The 24,432-nt window shown below is 34.6% G+C and overlaps 2 protein-coding genes across 4 annotated transcripts in view; one reads left to right on the top strand and one right to left on the bottom strand.

Moving 5' to 3' along the window:
- Window positions 1–3,118: 3,118 nt before the first annotated feature.
- PMCH (pro-melanin concentrating hormone) lies at window positions 3,119–4,496 on the top strand. The gene is made up of 3 exons (XM_017893456.1): window positions 3,119–3,438; window positions 3,786–3,984; window positions 4,254–4,496. The coding sequence occupies exons 1-3, from the start codon at window positions 3,199–3,201 to the stop codon at window positions 4,301–4,303; spliced, it is 489 nt and encodes a 162-aa protein (XP_017748945.1). The 5' UTR covers window positions 3,119–3,198; the 3' UTR covers window positions 4,304–4,496.
- Window positions 3,440–24,432, bottom strand: part of PARPBP (PARP1 binding protein) — a 73,370-nt gene continuing 52,377 nt past the window's right edge. For 2 of the 3 annotated variants that reach the window (XM_017893450.1, XM_017893449.1), the window contains exons 9-11: window positions 21,649–21,727; window positions 5,512–5,647; window positions 3,440–5,004 (exon numbers count right to left, since the gene is read on the bottom strand). In XM_017893450.1, coding sequence (XP_017748939.1) covers window positions 4,664–5,004; window positions 5,512–5,647; window positions 21,649–21,727 — 556 coding nt within the window. In that variant the 3' untranslated portion in view covers window positions 3,440–4,663. The remainder of the gene's footprint in view (window positions 5,005–5,511; window positions 5,648–21,648; window positions 21,728–24,432) is intronic. The other variant, XM_017893451.1, reaches the window with a different exon arrangement.

Genomic DNA, 24,432 nt, shown 5'->3' with positions numbered 1-24,432 from the left:
ATTGCCAAACTGAAATCAATAATTTTTTTTTTTTTTTTTTGAGATGGAATCTCGCTCTGTTGCCCAGGCTGGAGCACAATAGCATGATCTTGGCTCACTGCAAGCTCTGCCTCCCGGGTTCAAGCCATTCTCCTGCCTCAGTCTCCCGAGTAGCTGGGACTGCAGGTGCCCGCCACCATGCCCGGCTAATTTTTTTTTGTATTTTTAGTAGAGATGGGGTTTCACCATGTTAGCCAGGATGGTCTTGATCTCCTGACCTTGTGACCCACCCACCTCGGCCTCCCGAAGTGCTAGGATTACAGACGTGAGCCACTACGCCCGGCCGAATCCAATAATTTAAAGGTTTCTTTCATGAACACATGGTTAGTTTAACATTAGAAAAATCTGTTAATATTTCTAAAGCCTGAAGGAGAAAATGATCTGGTCATCTCAATATATGCAAAAAATAGCATTCAATAATATTCAACAATTCATGATAAAAACTATTAGTAAGGCAGAAATAGAAAAGAACATCCTGTACTTTATAACAAGTATCTATAAGAAACCTACATCAAACATTATGCTCCATGGTGAAGCATTAAAATCATTACCTGTAAAATCAGTAACACTGCAAGGATATCTCTTATCTCCATTTTCAGTATTTACTGGAGGCTTTGGCCAGTGTGTATGAACACACGAACAGACACATAGACATGTATACACAATACAGATGAACGGAGGAGAAAGAGATAAAATGCCATTATTATATCATTTATATCAATTGTCTTCATACAAAATCCCAAAGAATCTATACATTCATAAACTTTTATTAAAAAGAAAAAAAAAAGAGTTTGGAAAGTTTTTTCTGTTATCAAATTACTATGCAAAAGCCAAATGCACATGCACATACCAGCAATAATGTAAGAAATATCATTTTAAAAAAATACAATTTATAATAACCAAAATAAGAAATTCAATTAAAATGATAAAGAATTATAATTCTCTCAACAAAGGTATGGAAGACCTTTATGAAGAAAAGAAAATGTCATTAAAAGATTAAAGAAGAAAAAAAAAGATTAAAGAAGATCTAAGCAAATATAGAAAAATGCCACGCTCATAGATAATAAATTACCTTCAGGATATCAATCCTTCTTCAAAATTAATCTTTAAAACCAATGTGATTATAGGTTGAGCATCCCAACTCTGAAAACCCCAAATCCAAAAATGCTCCAAAATCTGAAACTTCTTGAGCATTAACAATATGCTAAAAAAATTTATATTCACTGAAGCATTTCAGATTTCAGATTTTGGGATGCTTAACTGATATAATGCAAATGTTCCAAATTCTGAAAAAAAATCCCAAATCCAAAAATACTTCTGGTCCTAAGTGTTTCAGATAAGGGATACCTAACTTGAACCTTAATATCCTGTCAAGTGTTCTTACAGAACTTGAAAAGCTGATTTTAAGATTTATATGGAAAATAAATGACTAAGAATAGCTAAGGAACTGCTGAAAAAGAAAAACATGTGGGTGAGTAGAGGGCTGGGAAATTTGACCTACCAAGTATTAAAAATTATTTTAAAGTTATATTAATACTGTAGATTTGGCTGTGGAATAGAACATTCTGAAAGAAGCCCACACATATATAGAAATCTGATATACTGCAGAGATGGCACTGTAGATTAGTGGGGACAGGACGAATTCTTCGAGAAATACATAAGGACATTGGAAAAAGTAAAATTACATCTCTATCTTACATCATACACAAAATTACAGATGAATTACAAACCTAAACATGAAAGTCAAAATATTTAAACTTTTAGAAGAAAACATATGAAAACACATTAATAATCTAAGGATTGAGAAGGATTTCTTAAAAACAACACATTAAAAGTAGTTGCCATAAAGAAAAAAGAAAAAAATGTAACATCAAAATTAATCAGTTTGGTTCACCAAAAGACACCATAGAGGGGTTGAAAATATGTCACAAACTGAGAAAATAATTGCAATATATATAACTAACAATTAATATTCAGAATATATAAAGAACTTCCATAAATATATTAGAAAAAGGCAACCCAATAGAAAAATGGACAAAGCAAAAAAAAAAAAAAAAAAAAGCATTTAACATAAGAGGAAACATAAATGGCTCATAAACATATAGGAAGACACTTGACCTCTTTGGTAATTACGAAAATACAAATTAAAAGGACAATGAGATGCCTAAGAGTCAGCTAGGACATAGAACAATGGAAATTCTCATACCCTGTTTATCGGAGGCACAAATCGCACAAAACTATGTGGGAAAACATTTTGGCATTAGTAAAGCTGAACATATACATACTCCATGACTCAGCAATTCCATACTGAGAAATATACTCTAGAAAAATTCTTACATATATGTACCAGAAGACATATAAAAGAATGTATTATCTTACTTATTGGGGTCAAAATTAGAAATTAACTCTGAAATGTTTAATTAAAAGTCATACAATATACACCCATCATCCAAAAGTAATGTTTATGGGCACACAAATATTATTTTCATGGACTTATTCATTAATTGCTCAATTCATTAATAAATATTTGTACCTATTATCCTTTTGTAAATGCAGAGATAAAATACACCTGACAGGTCAATTTTTGATATAGCATGAATGGGTTTTTGTTCACACTGACAGGCATATGTACCTTAATCACCAAAGACTATATCAAGTATTTATAAAAGAAAATCCCTTTTGAGGATTATTTCAGTTTAATCAGGATTAAAAGGAAATAAAACTTTATCCTTATCATCCTTGAGTGAAATAACTTGAGTTTTAATATCTTTACTTAATCAGAAAATACATGGAAGGAAACAATAATATAGAGAGAGCCTGATGTCCTGTGGTCTTCTTTAATAACAACCCATTTTCAAGAGACTATAATCTACTCAACAGAAAGCATTCTACCAAGGATCTTAATCAGATGCTGAGAAAATTCACACTCAAAATAATGTGCCACTAAAACCAAAACAATAGGTATTAGCAGCTGCATAAAGGTTAGCCTCAATCTGTTGAGTCATTTCTAAAATGATGAAAAGTATAATTCTTTGAAGTACTTTGTATTCAAGCTGGAAAATATATAAAGATACAGAATCGTTTGCCAACCAGGCTGAGAAATTTTTCATTTTCTTTCTTGTTTGACTGTATGCGAACATCAAACTAAGAATAGCAAAAATGAATCTCTCTTCCTACATATTAATACTAACTTTTTCTTTGTTTTCTCAAGGTATTTTACTTTCAGCATCCAAGTCCATAAGAAATTTAGACGATGACATGGTATTTAATACATTCAGGTTGGGGAAAGCCTTTCAGAAGGAAGACACTGCAGAAGAATCAGTTATTGCTCCTTCCCTGGAACAATATAAAAACGATGAGAGCAGTTTCATGAACGAAGAGGAAAACAAAATTTCAAAGGTAAGTGGCAATGTGACTTGTCATTTATTTCAATGAAAATTTAAATGATTCTTACAAATTCTCTGAAAAGTAAAACTAATACTTTTATAAACAGAAGTATATGCAGTCACAATATGCATTAGGACAACTGACATTTCTTACATGCCAGGTAGTTCTTCCATCCTGGAAAACCCTCTTATCTGAAAGTTTTTTTTTTTTTTTCTCCTATAAATTTGCATCTAAGGTATTTTAAAGAGTCAAAACAGTGCAGAGCATCTTTGAATTGATCAACAAGAATATTATACAGTTGTATTAAAGTTCCACTCTGAATATGATAGCTAAAAAACAAATCAACCTTCTCTTTACAGAACACAGGCTCCAAACATAATTTCTTAAATCATGGTCTGCCACTGAATCTGGCTATAAAACCTTATCTTGCACTAAAAGGATCTGTAGCTTTTCCAGCTGAAAATGGAGTTCAGAATACTGAATCAACACAAGAAAAGAGAGAAATTGGGGATGAAGAAAACTCAGCTAAATTTCCTATAGGAAGGAGAGATTTTGACAGTGAGTAGTCTTTTCAAAATTCAATTCTACGTCCTACCACCATTAAACAGAACTCTGAATTAAAGCGAATTTGGATGCAATCATAACAAAATCAAATAAGACCATGGCTCAATTACACCTGCCAAAAATGTGGGATTGAATAGCAACAATTAATTATTATCATTTTGGTTTACTCAGAATTAGTTATGCTAGATTCATTCTTTTTTCTTAATAAATTTTGTGTGATAATCATAGTCCTTTAAACAATTTAAACTTTCTTCTTCCTTCAGTGCTCAGATGTATGCTGGGAAGAGTCTACCGACCTTGTTGGCAAGTCTGATACCTGTTGGTCCACATCATCTTTTCAGAAGAAAATAAAAGCATTTAATTGTCAATGGGAGGAGAAGCCCCTAATGCTACTATAACTTGTCCATGTTAAATGTCTGTTTTAAAAGAAAGTAGTGTTAAGATGTATCAGTAACTGAAATGATATGCTTTTACTGTGCATTAAACTTTGTGAAAATTCTGCATAATTATGACTTACTAGTATTTTTAAACAATGCTTAACATACTAACCTTACATACACTGTAGACCAAAATAATAAATCATCATAATGTACACCTTGATCTCTTAAAAATTAAGCATGTCTTTGGTGAATGGTTTATAGATACATAAACCTAAAGCATAGAAGACACAAATTTACAGTCTAAAAAACTGAGTTAACTTTGCCTGGCCAGGAATCAACTTGTCCTTGGCAGTACATTTATTACTTTTTGCTACTTTAGCTAGTTTGCTGTACAATTTATTCTGTGAATCATTTGATTTCTTAGGTATTTTAACATTTTTATGTTGAGGTGGTTCATTTCCATTATCACAGAGAATATTTTCACCATCCAAATCCACCTGTTTCCTTTTTGAGCTTTTATTTCCTGTCTGACTAGTTGATTTTCTTGATACTTTTTCATTTTTACTTCTGTCCAGATGAACATTTCCAAAACTCTTTCCAATTGTTGATCTTCCAACAGATGAATTTACACCCTCTGTTATGCAAGATAAAAAGCGGAAAGGAATTATATAATATTTAGTATTAATATTCACGAGAACTTTACAATAAACTTTAAAATGGCTAAAGAATATTCAAATGTTTATTTTTAAAGTAAAATAATGCTATAAATTATATGATTAACAAATACAGCTACATTACTATCCCATTACTTTTCATTTTACCATAGCACCTCTGAGTTAACTTTGGCCAGTAATCAACTTGTCAGCCCTACTAACAAATATTTGTTTGAATGCATGACATTTAATCCTTAAACATATGCTACAAATTATTTCTTAAATACATTTAGTTAAATCAAACTATGTCCTATTCCTATCCATAAATTTGTACTTAGATTTAACTTTTAAATAAACTGAGGTCTTTACAAATATAACCTTTCACATTTCACAGTACTTTGCAAAAATTATCTAATTTTACTTAAGTTAAAACTAATTAGTAGACTAGAATTAAATTGTTATTTAATTGCATAAATAAGGTCAATTACCAGAAAGGTCATTTTCCATGTGAAGCACACACAAAGGCTTTGATGCTAAATTAACATTATTCCAATTATCCTTGCTTATTATGTAGTCATCTTTATAAGTACAAGCAAATTGGGATCTAATTAAAGTTTGCTTCAGCTGGTAACAGAAAGAAAATATGCAATTTATTCATTATTTTATTTCTTCATCTAGATGGACACACACTCTATAGTAATCAAGGTATAAAAATTTCCCTTAGAAATTCTATTACTCATTGAGAACCTCTAACCTTTTATATTTCATAGTTTGCAAACTCATTCATTGCTATGGCTAGCATTTTTGTTCTTTTCCAAAATACTAGCTTTATGTATTTTTTTATTTTTATTTTTTGGTAACAGTTACAAAACAATCAATTTTAGACTCTTTGCAGGGCTTTGTTACACATTCCTGTGTCAGCGCTGCTTTGGAGCATCTTATTGTAAGTAAAATAACAATACAGGTGATATACATAACCATAGAAAAATACAAGTTCTTCATCCTAAGAAGAACACAACTCTTGGAAAAAATAGCATAAAATTCAGGAAATTAGGGAGGGAAGAAATGCTAAAACGAAGAAAAGAACTAGGTGAGGTCAATCAAAAACAGGAAACTAGCAAAGAAATAAACTACAAGATAAAACAAAATGATATAGGAAAGACATTATTTCTCGGGCATTTAGGAAAACAAGAAAGAGGATTCAATATATCATTCTAGAAAGATTTGACCAAGTGACTTAATGATCAGAAATTCAAAATATACTCTTGCATGTATCTTCAAACATCAAATAGGAGGGCCTAACTTTCTACATAAATAGGAGAAAATTACAAAGATAAACTTAATTCTTGACCATTGAAAAGGATGCCAAAAAAAGTAGTTTTGGAAATGTATTCCACAAACATAAATCAGTGAGCTATTGGGGGATAGAAATTAATTTTAGAACAAAGTAGCCTATATAAATAATACCAATTTCAACAGTTACAGATGGTGTGTAATACCGTTCAGGTTTAATGGAGAGATGTCTCCAAATACAAGTTGCCTGAAATCGTTTTATGAAATAGACAAAAGTTTCAAATACATAATTCAATAAAGATGACTTCAATAATTCAAAAATTTAACACTTTGAATGTAACTACATTACCCTGATTACCACGTACAGAGTATTTGTTGATACAGTCATGAAATCTAAAACAGCATGACTTTACATTATACATTCAGTAGTTGTATATTATGTTATATACTCAGAGATTGATGCATTAATTCACTCAGATGTTTGTAAAGATAATGGCAGTGAAATCTACTGACTACGGCTTAGAAAAAGTCAGAATAATCGCTTGTCCAGCTGCTTCATAAAAGCAAGTTTTATTAGGATGACACATTTTGTTTCTGACTAATGAGGTCTGTGACAGTCTCCATCTCCCAGATCACTAAAAATTATGTTTCATGTGCTTACACGAAGCATTAGACAATTGGAGTTTTACCTTCCATTTAAGCATAAAAATGTACAAAACTGAAAATAAACGTGAAAATATACAAGATCAAAACTATTTTTTAAAAGTTGAACAGAATGGACTCTCAAAAATGAATGGGACTACAACCCACTACCTTCATGAATCCCTATGAATGCAACACTTATTATATAGCTTCTGCCACAAGATGCCCTATGTACAACTGAAGATTTTAAGTAGTTCTTTCTGGACTTTATTAATCCTATAACTACAGATTTAAAGCACTTGATAAACCTATTTAAATAAGTTTTATTAATAAAATTGACTTTATGTTATACTACATAATAGTAGCATTATCCATGAACTTTTATTTCCATCTGCAATACCAGTACTAACTGTTGACATTATCTTTTTACACGTTATTTTCACTTCACAAAAGTTATGCCTTATAGAGAATTATAAACTTATTGCTTATAAAGAGTTATAAAGAATATAGTAAGACCACGCAGGCAAATAGATGCTGAGTGGCTGGCTTGGATCACTCTTTGTACCCCAGTAGTGATGGCACCTAGAGTTAGCTTGGGAGATGTTAGCTTCTCACTGCAAAACCTTCATGAGCACCACCCATAAAACATGCTAAATAAAAATATAATACTAAATAATAATTATATTATTTAGTACAGAAAACTAATGTTTCTTCAATCTCATGTTTAGCATGAATAAAAATTTCTTTAGAATGTTTCGTTACTTTTGTTAATTTTTAACATATAGTCTAGGTAAAAAAATCTTTGCTTGCTGTGCAAATAGTCACAAAATAAGTGTGATAGCTCTCCTTACAACTAGATTTCCTCATTTCAGGCTCCTCCATAGACAAATTCTAGAATCCTCAGTGACCACAGTAAAATTTCAGAAAACTACCATCACAGGCAATGGATTCCTGAAGTACTGAAAACAAATTCAGATGTAAAAGAAAATAATTAATGACTTTTCTACCATGAAAATATTATTTATAAATGTATTAAAATATGAGAAATAAACACAACAGAATTCCCCCCTTTGTATATTGAGGGTTTTTTTTTTCCATAAATGATTATATGCAGATTTCCTTTTCCCTGTCCTGTAAAAAAATCACTTTTTTTTTTTTTATCAATTACCACTTATTAAGTTCCAACTATGTGATAAGCACAGCATATACTAGAGATTACTAGGATGGCTTCTACAACTTCAAAGACATTCTACTTATAAAATTTGCTATTGACAAACAGCTGGAAGGAATAACAAATAAATTGGATAACAGAATCAAGATTGAAAAGATTTCAAAAGGCTAGAACCATAAGTAGAAAATAATAAGATGAAAATGGATGGGGATAAACAAAGTCCAGTATTTACGTTCAAAAATATCAATTACAGATGTATAGGATGAGGAGAACCTGACTTAAAAACAACATATGTAAAAGACCTAGAGATTTAAATAGATACAAACTTGACGGAGCCAACAGTGTGATGTCCAACTAAGAAAGCAGCACAAAAAGGTAAGATGATGTGACGGGAAAAGCGTCAGATTTGCAGTCAGAAGACCTGGCTTCTAATACTGGCCCTATTACTTATTAACTAGATAACTTTGGGGAAACCATTATACCTCTCACTTATCCACATACAATGGGAATATTTACCTCACAGAATTATCAGAATTGGATGCAGTTAACTTATGTCAAGGTTATATAGACTCCAGAAATCTATGCAGACACTATATCACTATTATCGTAATAACATGTAGGAAGAGGGTATTCTTGTAAGAAAAAGATCTGTTCAATTAGGTGTCTCAGAACCAGGCCAATTCTAAAATGATTCTAGGAATGCAGCTCAAGAAAATGAACTTACAAACAGCTTCTTCATTTTAATTATTTAAACAATGCAACCTACATTGGCTGATATTTATAACTTAAAAGAGACTGCTTTTCCTTTGTTCATAAATGCTGAATTTTTCTACACAAGATTAGTGGCTGCATAGAACTGAGATTACTTCCTGTTGCAAATCTTCCAAATCTCTCTGTGTATTTGATTTGGAATCACGAATAAGCAAAACAATTCCCTCTTGAAAGTGCTTTTGAAGTACTAAACAACTAAGAATAATGTCCAGATTGACACATGGCTGTTAAAATCATTTCGTGTTCAAGTCACATGAGAGAAATGGATTGAAAGTGTGCCTTTGTAGAGTGATTTCCCCCCTTTGGAAAGATTTCTATCCACAGCATAATTGCAATGAACTTCACACTTGCCAAGAATTGGAAAAGTCCTTTTGCCACAAGCTCTTTTTAATTTGAAATTATTAGTAAGTTCCCCGTTTGAGGAAAATAGTACTTCACATAGGAAAGCCTGACTCCAGTTAAATTAAAATGAATGAGTCAAAACACTGAAAAGTCAAAGACACTCTCAGAGTTAGCTGCATCAACAAGAAAATGAAAGTTCTGTACCCCATTATATGATAAATAAATTAGCAAGTTTGAAAAGGAAATTATTCAACATACCCAGTAAATATGTAACTAAAATATTCTAAATGTATCTTATTTTACATTATCACATTTTCAAAAGAACAGAGATTTTATATCCTTGGTGACATATTAATTTGTATATAAATCAAATAATCCATTTCTTCATTGGTGAAATTCCATTTACCCTGCTAAATAGCAGAAAAGAATCTTTTGACCTAAGTAGTAACATTATCGTTTTATGACCCTTCATCATAATTGCCATGCCTTTATTTACTCTTTGAAGATAGCATAAACACTGAAGTCTGACACCTGACTATAAACCCTTGCGCTTTTACTTACTAGCTGTATGGTCTGCAAAATGATGACTTCTAGAGTTGAGCAAGGATTAATTGGGATGAGGGATATAAAATATCTAGCATAAACATCAGACACTTAGTAAGTACTCAATAAATCCTGATCCCATTATTTCAGCTAAAACAAATTCAATTTTAATTCAGTTTAATACAAACATTCCTTTTTCATTCTAATGGAAAATGTTGTTCACTCCCTTACAGACTTTGCTGAATGTCACCTTCTCAAGGAGACTCCTACTTATGGCTATTTAAAACCCAAACACACACAAAGGAACCCCACTTTCCTTAGCCCCTGCCCCAGTTTTATTTCACTCCACAGCACTGATAACCTTCAAATATACCATATAATCCACTTGTTTGTTTTGTTTATTGTCTGCTTCTCCCAACTAAAATATAAACTCCATCAGCAGTAAAACCCTTACAGTTTGACAACTGGTGGCCCCCTGTGGTCCTCCGGTTGCCATCCCCTCCTTACAAGGTGAGGAGTCCCCAGGGCTTCAGACATGCTCACCAGGAAACCATGACCGCCTTTATAGTTCCTGTTTCAGGGACCCCTCGGCACTGGGCTGGCACTGGCCTCTTCCTTTAGGTTCAAGAGCTGACTGTTTATGGCAAGCGTGATGGGCTGTGGGGTATATATACCTACTGGGAGAGTGTCCTTCAAAGTATGAAACAAAATCAGGGTTGAAGGGGCTTCAGGGTAGGCCAGTGGCTTCCATTTAGATTCTTGCATCTCAGCTGTACAAACATTTAGGGAAGTCTTGTCCTTTAGGGCAGGAAGGTTTATCTGTTTTTTTTTTTTTCACTGATATATCTCCAGTGCCTAGGACTGAACTTGGTATCCAGGAGGTACTTATTGTTTTTTGAATGAATTAATTAATGAAGTAAAATTACAACAGACTATAACAAGTATATGCAAGCAGAGCTATGAGGGAACAGAAGCCATGAGCAAGCAAAAGTTTGGAGGTGGAAAAAGAGAATAAACTCTATAAGGCAACCACATGACAATTGTGTGCTTGTATCAAAATACCACATGTAGCCCATAAAAATGTACAACTAGTATGTATCCAAAATAATTTTTAAAAAAGTAAGTAGACTTGAAAAGAACAGCTACATCACCCTAGGAACACAAGCTTTGAGGTAGAAAAATATGTTCAGAGTAAACTCTACTCTGTTCAATAGGGTAAAGAAACCAGTTGGTACAGAAACAAGAGAGAAATATATATGCAGAGAAAACCTAAATCACATTTAAGTACAAAGAACTATGCAGCTGAATTCCTTAAGCTGCTTAATATCCACCGTTTACTTTTGAGTTCTTAAATGTTCTGCCTTTCTCTCATATACACATCCTTAAAATAAACCCCTACAAAAAAAAATTACCCTATTCCTCCTACCATAAAAGGCATACTGTCCTTAATCTTCCCCAACATTATTTATTCACTGTTGTTCTTTTTTCGCAACTACTCTATACACATTCTCTCTCTTTTTTTTTTTTGGCCAGATCTCAGCTCACTGCAAGCTCCGCCTCCCGGGTTCACGCCATTCTCCTGTCTCAGCCTCCCGAGTAGCTGGGACTACAGGCACCCGCCACCTCGCCCGGCTAGTTTTTTTTTTTGTATTTTTTAGTAGAGACGGGGTTTCACCGTGTTAGCCAGGATGGTCTCGATCTCCTGACCTTGTGATCCGCCCGCCTCGGCCTCCCAAAGTGCTGGGATTACAGGCTTGAGCCACCGCGCCCGGCCTATACACATTCTCTTTACAACATCAAGGCAATTTAATACTTTCATCATCGGTTGTTTGAAATGCTCTATTTCATTCTCTCTGCCTATTCAAATCCTATTTATTCTAATCTCTTATTATTTCCTCCACTTAATATGGGTCTCTAGTTATTTCATTTAAGTATATCTTTAATCCATTAGAACTGCATTGTTCTAATGCCACATTTCAAGTGCTCAATAGCCACATGTGACTAGGACCTTCAGTAACGAACAGTACAAACACAGATCATTTCCATCACCACAGAAAGTTCTACTGGAGAGCACTGCTCTAGAACAAAGCTTTACAGTCTATGCCCTGTGGCATATTCATGTGCTGCAGATGGATTCTCAAAGGACTCTGGGACATTTTGTAGTTTGCTAGGTCCACACGTTTGGAACCCATATGCAACTTTATACTTGTAAAGGAAACCCTGCATTTGTTCACCCTCTCTTCTAAATGCTAGGTGGTAATCTGATGTGAACTGAGCTTTGGAAAGAATTATGATCAATATATCTTCAAATATTGTTTCTACCTTATTTTTTCCTCTCATTCTGGGACTCCAATTAGGCAAACGTTAGACTTTTTATCTGTGTCCTGCTCTTCTATTTTGCTTTTTTTTTCTCTCTTTTCTCTCCAGTTTGGATATCTTTTTTAACGTACCATCTTCAAGTCCACTTATCCTACCTAATGCTGTGTCTGGTTTTCTACTAACCACATCTAACAAGGTCTTAATTTTAGATAATGTTTTTACAATTCTGGAAAAACATTGTCTTTTTGTTCTATGTCATCGATTCTAAATCTCTGTTGGAATTCTCCATTTTTTCATATATTTTGACCATCTTTTCCTCCAATTAATTTTATAAGTTAATTTCTTTTGATTCCTTGCCAGTAAATTTCAATATCTGGATCATTTGTGGGTCTCCCTCTATTGTTAAATGTTTTCTCTTTATTTAAGAACAAATCATCTTGCCATTTCTCATGTCCAGTATAGTTTATTTCATGCTGGATATTGTACATAAAGGAACTCTAAAAGCTAACAGATGACCTCTTCCAGCAAGAAGAGTTCTCCTTTTCACTGTTAGGCAGACACAGTGAAAGACTGATAACCTCAATACAATCAAGGAATGAGCTGTTTCCGAGCTGGGTTGCACTTTTCATTAACTCACATTTGACTTCTGTTTTTTACCTTTTCCTCAGGTGTGTTCCTTCTAAGCTTTCAACTGAGAGCCTTGTAGGGATCTCTATCACCTCTGGCCTAAAATCTGGGGGATTCAGTCTGTTTTTCAGGGGTTTTCACACTGTGTTCTGTGATCACCCACCCCACTTTATTTCCAAATATGGCAAATACCTTGAAAAAAAAGACCAGCCATGTGTCTGAGGCAGGTCCCACTTCTCAAGTGGAATCAAGGTGGTTTTAGTCTATTGTATTAAGGCTCCCTACCCCCCACATAACTACAAAATCCAGAGTGTGTGTCCTAGGTAAAAATAACTGCATTTAGGACTCCTGAAGTTTCCAATTTGTTGACAGCCCCTCAAGACACCCAAACACTTTGGTGGTTTCTCTGTTCCTCAATAGAGTTCCTTTACATGGGCCAACACCAATCCTCAGCTCATATTCAAAAGTAGCAACAAATCCCAGGGAAGAAAATAGCTGACAATAGACTTCTCACATCAGAAGGATGTTATCCTGTCCAGATTTTTAATTTTTAAAAAATTATTTGATTATATAGCTCTCCTATATCTTTAAAATATATTTTTCCCAACTTACCTGCCTTTTATTGTTTTGCTGTTGTAGCGAGAATGGTGTTCTACCATGACGTACTACATCTTCAGTAAAAAAAGAAGTCTCCATGTCACTACTTGATTCTGTTCCTTCCTTATCTGACAGCATTTTATTTTCTCCTCAGAGTTACATTTTGAAAGCTGCATTTTTTTCTGTTATCCCTCACTTTTCCATAGCTTGAGGAACAGTAGAGGTAGAAGTTGAACTCATCTGAGGAGACAGGTAGTCTATGAAGATTTCTGGGTTCTGCACCCTAGGAGTTTATTAGGTATTGTATATACCAAAGGAAGTTTCACTTCATCTCACTAGGGAGTGTATTTCAATCAAGTGGAAGGAAAACATTTGGATAATTTCCCCAATTCAGTAGGTAGAACTAGAGCCTTTATTTCTCCCAGTGTGTAAATCCCAGGGTTCATTTTCCACATTTTGTCTATATTTCTCTTCCATTGCCACTTCTACTATTTCTCTAACGAATAAGAAAAAAAAAAAAAAAAAAAAGAAGAAAATGCACACCCTAGTTCTCAGTTTTGAAAATATTAGTGGTAAACCTCAGAATTTGCCTAATTCACTAGCCCCTGTATCTGGGGGAACTAAAACTAAAAAAGTTCTTAAACATTCCAATGCCTCTTCACTCTGAAATCCCTTCCATTTCTTTCCCCTGAACCATCATCTTTTAAGCTTATTGCATCTGATTACATTATTCTTTTCCTTAGTTGGTGCGATTAATTTTTATTATTTTTATTATTTTTGTACTCAATTTCCAAAGTATCAGGGGAAAAATTCTATTAAGTTCAACTCAAATCCAAATATTAATTTAGAATGTTTACTCAGGAAGTTTTTCAAAACCATAGGGGTTAAGTTTAATTTCTAATACCAATGGGGGTTAAATAAAATAATTATATCAAATACCCATGGCAATTGGACCTACTACCCTGGGTGTCTATGAAAATTAAGTGAGTTCTACCAGTCCAGTTTTTTATACCCAAGGCCCTGACTTTCCACTGTCCCCAACAGTTCCCATGTTAAAAGAACAGTATTTTCTTGATTAGCACACCTTAAGTTATCTGACCTGGCTAAATGAATGATTACTCAGACATTCATATAAAATAGGCTTTAAACATTAGACTCAAAATAAGGCAAGACCTTGATATATGGGAATTTTCATTGTGGTGCGCTGATGGTGCAAATACTTCTAAACCAGTGTAAAGAATTAAAACCGAGAGAGTTTATTTTACCAAGGCGATTTCTACACGCACGTCTCCTCCCTTCGAAATCCAATCATAAAAAGGCCTATAAGCGGCGCTACTTATAAATGAACTTTACTTAAAGTGCTAATAAATTAAAATGGAAATTAAAAAATTTTCTTGAAACAAATGAAAATGGAAAGATAACAACAAAACCTATTACATACAGCAAAAGCCAGCTACTGAGACTGGATTTTATAGCAATGAGCACCTACCAATCCCAAAAACTAGAAAAACTCTCAAGTTAAGCCAACAGTAAATATCCATCTTATGGGAATTCAGCACAAACCCACCAGAGTAGGCCGCCCTTGGGGGACGTTACGAGGAGACGCCGGGTGGCTCCAAGCCTGTAATCCCAGCAACGTGTGGAAGCCGAAGACGGGCGGATCACGAGGTCAGGAGATCGATGACGGATCCTGGCTAATACGGTGAAACCCCCGTCTCCCTACCGTGAAAAAGATACAAACCAAAACCTATGCCCGCCGGCGACGAGGGTCTGGGCGCCCGTATGAAACCCAGCCTACTCCCGGCTGAGGCCACTGAGACCAGGAAGAATGCGGAACCCGCGGAGGCGGAGCTTGCAGTGAAGCGAGAAAGCCGCCACTGCCACTCCAGCCTGGGCGGGCAGAAGCAAACCTCCGTCTCAAAAAAAAAAAAAAAAAAAAAGAAAAGCCAAGGTACAAAAGAAAAGGATTAAAAAAGATTAGAGCAGAAATAAATGAAATTGAAACCAGGAAACTACAAAATATCAAGGAAATGAAAAGTTAATTCTTTGAAAAGATAAACAAAATCAACAAACCTTTAGCTAGACTAAGAAAAAAAGAGAGATGACTCAAATAAATAAAATTAGAAATTTTTAAAAAAGGAGATGTTACAACTAATATTGCAGAAATTCAAAGGGTCATTAGAGACCACTATGACCAACAAATGCCAATAAATTGGAAAACGTAGAAAAAATGGATAAATTCCTAGATGCATATATATAATCTACCAAGATTGAACCACAAAGAAATAAAAAACCTGAATAGATCAATAACAAGTAATGAGACGGAAGCTGTAATAAAAAGTCTCCCAGCAGCTGGGCCCAGTGGCTCACGCCTATAATCCCAGCACTTTGGGAGGCCGAGGCGGGTGGATCATTTGAGGTCAGGAGTTGGAGACTAGCCTGGCCAACATGGTGAAACACCATCTCTACTAAAAATACAAAAACTAGCTGGGCGTGGTGATGGGTGCCTGTAATCCCAGTTACTTGGGAGGCTGAGACAGCAGGATCACTCAAACCCAGGAAGTTGCAGGGAGGCGAGATCACGCCACTGTACTCCAGCCTGGGCAAGAAAGGGAGACTCTGTCTCAAAAAAGAAAGTATCCCAGCAAACAAAAGCCCAGGGCCCAATGGCTTCAGTACTGAATTTTAGCAAACATTTAAAGAGAACTAATAGCAATCCTACTAAAACTATTCCAAAAATAGATAAGGAGAGACACTTTCAAACTCATTCTACAAGGACAGTATTACCAATACCAAAACCAAACAAAGAAAACTGTAGGCCAATATCTGTAATGAAAATTGATGCACACATCCTCTGCAAAATACCAGCAAACCAAATTCAACAACATATTAAAAAGATCATTCACCACGACAAAGTAGGATTTATCCCAAGGATATAAGAATGGTTCAACATATGCAAATCAATCAATGTGATACATTATATCAACAGAATGATGGACAAAAATCATATGATCATTTCAACTGATGCTTACAAATTCAACACCCCTTCATGATAAAAACCCTCGAAAGACTGATAAAATTCAACACCCCTTCATGATAAAAACCCTCGAAAGACTGGGTTTGGAAGAAACATATCTCAACACAATAAAGGCCAAATATGACAGACCCACAGTTACTATCATTCTGAATGGGGAAAAAAAACAGAAAGCCTTTCCTCTAAACTTGGGAACAACACAAGGATGTCTACTTTCACAAGTTGCTCAACATAGTACTGGAAGTCCTAGCTAGAGTAATCAGACAAGAGAAAGAAATAAAAGGCATCCAGATTAAAAAGGAAAAAGTCAAATTATCCTTGTTTGCAGATGATATGACCTTTATATGGAGAAACCTAAAGACTCCACCAAAAAAACTATTAGAACTCATAAACAAATTCACTGAAGTTGCAGAATACAAAATCAACATACGAAAATCAGTAGCATTTATACATGCCAACAGCAAACACTCTGAAAAAGATATCAAGAAAGTAATCGCATTTACGGTAACAACAAATAAAATAAAATACCTAGAAAGAAACTTAAAGAAGTGAAAGATCTCTACAATGAAAACTATAAAACACTGATGCAAGAAATTCAAGTGGACACAAAAAATGGAAAGATTCCATGTTTACTGATTGGAAGAACCAATATTGTTAAAATATCCAGACTACCCAAAGCAATTTACAGACTCAACACAATCCCTATCAAAATACTAATAACATTCTTCACAGAAATAGAAAAAAAAAAATCCTAAAATTTACATGGAACCACAAAAGAGCCAGAATAGCCAAAGTCATCCTGATCAAAGAGAACAAAACTGGAGGAATCACACTTGAATTGTACTACAGAGCTACTGTAACCAAAACAGCATGATATTGGCAAAAAACCAGACACACAGAGAGCAATGAAACAGAAAAGAGAACTAGAACCAAAAAACTAAATCCACACATGTACAGTGAACTCACTTTCAACAAAGATTCCAAGAACACACAGTGAGGACAGGAAAGTCTTAATAAATGGTGCTGGGAAAACTGGATATCCATGTGCAGAAGAATGAAACTAGACGCCTATCTCTCTCCACATACAAAAATCAAATCAAAATGGATTACTCTATAGACGTATAGACTCTATAAGTCTTAAATCTAAGACCTCAAGCTAGGAAACTACTAAAAGAAAACACTGAAGAAATTCTATAGGACATTGGTCTGGGCGAAGATTTCTTGAGTAATACCCCACAGGCAGTACCAACTAGAGCAAAAATGGACAAACGGGATCACATCAAGTTAAAAATCTTCTGCACAGCAAAAGAAACAGTGAACAAAGTGAAGAGACAACCTACAGAAGGGGAGAAAATATTTGTAAACTATCCCCCTTCACTGATCATCAGAGGAATCCAAAATAAAAAACTACAATGATATATCATCTCACCCCAGTTAAATTGGCTTATCTCTAAAAGACAGGCAATAACAAATGCTGTCAAAAATGTGGAGAAAAGGGAACCCTCGTACACTGTTGGTGGGAATGTAAGTCAATAAAACCACTATGGAGGAAAGTTTGGAGGTTCCTCAAAAACCTAAAAATAGGGCTACTATGCAATCCAGCAATCCCACTGCTGAGTGTATACCCAAAAGAAAGGAACTAACACATCAAAGAGATCTGCACTGCCATGTTTACTGCAGCACTGTTCACAATAGCCAAGACTTGGAAACAACCTAAGTGTCCATCAACTGAAGAATGGATAAAAAAAATGTAGGCCACCTGTAATCCCAACACTCTGGGAAGCTGAGGTGGGTGGACCTCCTGAGCCCAGGAATTCATGAACAGGCTGGGCAACATAGTGAAACTCCATCTCTAGAAAAAAATACAAAAAATTAGTCGAGCATGGTGGTGCACACCTGTGGTCTCAGCTACTTGGGAGGCTGAGGTGGGACCAGTTGAGCTTGAGAGTTCAAGGCTTCACTGAGCCATGATTGTGCCACTGGATGCCAGCCTGGGCGACAGAGTGAGAATCTGTCTCAAAAAAAAAAAAAAAAAAAAAAAAAGTGGTACATATAAAAAATAGAGTAAAAAAAAGAATGAAAAAACATAAATAAAAAGATCCTGTCATTTGCAACAACATGCAGTGAACTGGAGGACATTATGTTAAGTGAAATAAGCCAGTCACAAAAAGATAAACTTCCCATGTTCTCACTCATTTGTGGGACCTAAAAATTAAAAACCTGAAATCATGGAGACAGAGTAGAATGATGGTTACCACAGGCTGGGAAAGGCATAGGGTTGGGAAGAGTGAGGATAGCTAATGGGTACAAAAATATAGATAGAATGAATAAAATCTAGTATTTCATAGCACAACAGGGTGACTACAATCAACAATAATTTATTATACATTTTTATAGAGTATAATTGGAATGTTCATAACATAAAGAAATGATAAATACTTGAAGTCATGGATATCCCATATAGCCTGATGTGATTATTACACATTCTACGCCTGTTATCAAAATATCTCATGTACCCATAATATACACACCTATTATGTACCCATAAGAATTTTTAAAAATAAATAAATAAAGTGCTTGCAAATTGGGGTAAGAAAGTGGCAGAAAACATTCGCTAAAGGGTCCTAACAAAACCAACAAAATCATGAAGGTTCAGGAAGAACCTTCTGGTTTCCTTTGTGGGAAATTTATTTGACCATCATAAACAAGACTCCTGATACACTACAGTAGGAAATAAAAGTTGAGGACCTAAAATGAGTGTGTTCATGAACCATTTTCAAATTGGTTTCATAGACTTTTGTGATCATAGGAGCATCTATTTCTATTTAAGAATGAGGAAACTAAAATCTGAGTTAATTTACTCCGTATAATAATGACATGGATATTTCATAAGCAAGTACATCAAAATTCTAAGTTCTCTAATATTTTCTACCTTTGAAATGCTCATTTCAAGATATTTCCAGTGTAGATCACATATTCTTTCTGTGACTAAAAACCACTGTATGACAAAAGAGCAAAAGTAACAGAGTAATAAGGTAATCAGCTGCTAAACTACTTTTCCATAAGAACTTTGGTAGTAAATATTGGCAGCATTTTTTGTTGTTCCAACAAATACTCTACATGGCTATGGTTCAGTTGTATACCTGGTTAAACTAATCATTTTCATACTTCATTTTATAAAGAGTATCGTAAAACATAAGCAATGCTTTCCTTTCTTGATTGCCATTTATTAATAGATTCAGAGCTGTATAGACTAAGCCAGCTCTACTGTTAAGTAATGGAAGCAATGTAATTATAACCTCATTAGTATTTAACCATGGTTTTCCAAACTGTTACAAAATATTTCATGGTAGTTATGAGATCTTGGATAAGTTGCCTTCTTACAATTTTGGTTTCCACATCTGTAAATGAGACTGCATTAGATGATCTCTGTTCTATTTCCCAAAACTTTCTGAATTCGTCTATACATTTCTTAGTAATTAGTTGAGCCTTAACATTTTCTTTAAAAAAAAACTATCATTTCTCAGATATTTAATTTTAAGAAAATTTTGATTTGATTTAATTTTAAGAAAATCCAATTGGATTGTTTATAACACCAAGGATAAAATGCTTGAGAGAATGGATACCCCATTCTCCATGATGTGATTATTATGCAATGCATGCTTATTTATGTATCCTATAAACATATACACCTACTATGTACCCACAGAAGTTACAAACAACAAAAATTTAAAATAATAAAAGTAAATAAAAGAAAATAAAACTCTAAGCCCTTTCCTGGTAATATTTAACGTACTTCACTGTCAGTGATTTTTCCTTATGTGATGTCTTACATTCTTTTTTTTTTCAGATAGAGTCTCATTTTGTCGCCCAGGCTGGAGTGAAGTGGTGTGATCTCCACCTCCCAGGTTCCAGCGATTCTCTTGCCTCAGCTTCCCGAGTAGCTGGGATTACAGGTGCATGCCACCATGGCCGGCTAATTTCTGTATTTTTAGTAGAGATGGGGTTTCACCATGTTGGCCAGGCTGGTCTCAAACTACTGATCTCAAGTGATCTGCCTGCCTTGGCTTCCCAAAGTGCTGGGATTACAGGCGTGAGCCACCATGCCTGACCCACTTTCTTATTCTATTTGAAATGGAGAGAGAGAAATTGAGTCCCCCAAAATATGACTTATTTTTAAATCAAAATATTAAAGTTTGTTAGTATCCCTAGCAAGAAAAAAAATTTTTTGATATGTTACATTTCTGTTTCTACCCAAGTCCAAAGGATAGATTTTAAAAATCTTATCCCTTGATTGCAAATACTTATATTAATATGACAAAGAATGGACAAATCTTATTCACAGAAAAATTTTATGAAACTCGATGTATTCCACAAGCATTAATTGCTAACAATTACTAATAACCAATAGAAAGAAAAGGTATTAATGAATAAACTAAACGGGTGTAGGGTATGTAGATGAAATAGGTATTAATTAAAAGCTTTGCTAATTTGAACTAAATTTCCAAACGAAAAGATAAAGGGCATACAAATTACTGTTCTCTTTTTTGTTGTATCAAGATGAATATTTGACAATTTAAGGATGATTATGTTTATATAAAAATCTTATTTAATGAATTAATGAATTCCCAACCATACCATAGTGTCTGGATCATAGTAGATACCCAATAAAAGTATGCTAAACAAATGAGTTAAAGCCAAATTTCCTTTTGAAAAATAAGGCCAATAAAAATTGCTTGAAAACCCATTATTGATTACTTATAGGCACAGATGTTTCATATGAGGACAAGAAAACTTAGTTCAAACTAAATGAAGAAAGAACAGGAACAGTTCTAGTCAAGAGCAATGTAAAATGCTCTCAGCTCAATCTACAATTAATTATATTCTGCATTATATCTTCAGACAGAGGCAATTTTAAAATCGCATATCTTGAGATTCAGTTTAAGATATAGAAATGTAAATGAGAAAGCCTTATCTTCTTTATTTTCCACATCACTCATTCAACAGATATTTATTCAACAGATATTTATTCAACACTTACAATAGCAAGTGCTTATTTCTTTCCCTTTTTTAGGTCCAGTGATTAAGCAAACCAGAAACAGATTAGTCAAGACTGTATAAAAGGAAAGTTGCTGTATGTCAACTGTCATAACTCATTTTCCATTTAATTCCTATTGTGTCATGTACAATGTTTACAATACAATACCCAGCTCAGCTGTAAATGTATTTATTTCTTCTAAAAATAAAACAGTGTTTGCTATTTTCATGCCATGCACTAAATTGTACCTTAATTTTTTTCTCTTGCATTGACTTACAGATGCGTTCTCTTAGGGGTTTTATCGAATTATTCACTTGTGTGGGAGACCTATGCCAAAAAAAAAAAAAAAACAAAGCAAAATTTATTGCTTTGTTTGGAATGTTTGTTTCCCTCCCAAATTCACGGTGAAACTTAATTCCCAATACAATATAGTTTTTCCTCAACTTATGATGGGGTTACCTCCAGATAAACTCATCACAAATTGAAAATACCATTAAGTCAAAAGTGCATTTAATACACCCAATCCACTGAATACCATAGCTTAGCCTAGCCTATCTTAAACATGGAATTAACTGGAATTAGTACATTGCAATATCTGTTGGGCAAAATCATCAGGCAACACAGGAGAGTATCAGTTGTTTACCATCATGATCATGTGGCTGAGTACTGTGGTTCACTGCTGCTTCCCAGAATCATGAAAATATTGGTCCGCATATTGCTAGCTCAGGAAAAGATCCAAATTCAAAATTAGAGGCCCAGTTTCTACTGCGTGTGTACAACTTTCACACAGTTGTAAAGTTGTGTGAACGTAAATCACAAGTCAAACCATCATAAGTTTGGGACCATCCATGGTGTTAAGAGGTGGGGCCTCAGGGTGATTAAATCATGAGGACTCTGCCTTCATGAACGGGATCAGTGCCCTTATGAAAGGGTTTGTGGGAGCAATTTTGCCCTTCAGTCTTCCCAGCCACATGAAAACCCAGCAAGAAAATACCATCTATGGTGCAGAGGCCCGCATCAGACACCAAATCTGCTGGTGCCTTGATCTTAGACTTGGGAAACAAATTTCAGTTATTTACAAACTATCTAGTCTGGAGTGTTTTGTTATAACAGCCTGAACAGATGAAGACACTTACAAACAAAAGTGGCTTTTAAACTACTACTGCCCCTCCTCTACCCAAAAGCACAGTTATAGGATAAAGGACAACTAAATCTACTTGTTTATAATACAGCCATGTGCTCCATAACAACATTTTGGTCAACAACATGCCACATATTTGACAGTGATGCCATAACATTATAATGAAGGTCAAAAATTCCTATCACGTAAATACTTTATGTTACTATTTCCTTATACTATTTAGTACAATAACATACTGTACAGGTTTGTAGCCTAGGTGTGTAATAGGCTATACCATCTAGGTTTGTGTAAGTACACTCTATAATGTTCACATGACAAAACTACCTAACGATGCCTTTATCAGAATGTATCCCCATCATTAAACAGTGCATAACTGTACTTTATAAAAGTGTCAGTATTTCTATTCTGAGAATCCTAAATATTAATGGTTTGCTTAGTTACTTAATCCAGTAACTAAACGTTACATGAGCTTCTACTATTTGTAAGGCACTATTTAAGATATTGTGAAGAATAGAAAGTTGACTCATTTATTGACCCTATATTCAGGCATCCTGAAGTCTAAGTAAGGAACATAAGAAATCCACATAACTGAAATTCAAAATAGTGCGGGAATTCAAAAGAGAAAAACATAGAAATAGGAAGGTCAGAGAAGGTAAAATGGAGGAGACCCACCCTATAGTTTTGGATTCAGACCAACTTGAATACCTTAATAAATTAATCCCTTTTGGCTTAACAGAGCCAGAGTTAGAACCCCCTTGACTCAAATGACTACTAAGCAAGAATAAAAGATTGGCTACCCTAAAATAGAATAGTTGACAACCTTAAATTGATATACCTCATTGTCCTTAATTTTATCATTTCAGTGTAGACCACTGAAAATTTACTTTACCACAGACCAGTGTGCACAATGACAATTAGAAATGCGAATGCAGAATCCAGACTGTAAACAATAGCAATGTGTTCAGTGACATGATTAATTATAGAAAACCTTTTCTTTCTTTTTTTTTTTTTTAAGAGAACAGGGTCTTGCTCTGTCGCCCAGGAGAGAGTGCAGTGGTGCAATCATAGTTCACTGTGGCTTCGAGCAATCCTGGGCTCCCAAGTAGCTGGGACTACAAGTGTGCACCACCACACTGGATAATTCTTTTTTATTTTTGCAGAGATAGGATACTGAGGCATAGGAGAGAGTACATGAAGCAATCATGAAGCCAGATTTCAATAAAATAGCTCCAGTAGAAAATAGAAGAGATCAAACAGTAGGATATGTTTGCGACAATTCTCTACAGTGTACTAAATACAATTTAAAATGGTTGTTCTAAAAATGTTAATGTTTCTCAAAGTGAACGTCCACTTAATTAAAAATATCAACAACCTACTCAATGACTGACCTAATCATTAAAACTGGAGAGCATCTGCTATAGATGAAACTGCATCACCCATATGTGTGTGTGTGTGTGTATGTGTATAATATATATATTATACATATTACATATATATGTAGAAGCCTTAACTCCCAAATGTGACTGTATTTGGAGATATGGCTTTTAGGAGGTAATTAAGATTAAATGAGGTCACATGAGTGGGATCCAAATCTAATAGGACTGATGGCCTTATAAGAAGAGGACAAAGAGATCTCCCTCCACGTGCTTCTACTAAGGAAGGACATGTAAGCACACAGCAAAAAGGCAGTCATCTGCAACCCAAAGGGAAAGCCCTCACCAGTCCTGACCATGCTGGCACCCTGATCTCCAGCTTCCAGCCCAAAGAGAAAATAGGTTTCTGTTGTTTAAGCTACCCAGTCTATAGTATTTTGTTATGCCAGCCTGAGTAGACGAAGACAGCATCAATGTCTTACACATAATACCAGCATTAATTTGGTAAATATTTTTCT

This window comes from Rhinopithecus bieti, unplaced genomic scaffold, assembly GCF_001698545.2.
Source record: "Rhinopithecus bieti isolate Rb0 unplaced genomic scaffold, ASM169854v2 scaffold_23898, whole genome shotgun sequence".
Taxonomy (NCBI): Eukaryota; Metazoa; Chordata; class Mammalia; order Primates; family Cercopithecidae; genus Rhinopithecus; species Rhinopithecus bieti.
This window is presented reverse-complemented; position numbering and strand designations above follow the sequence as displayed.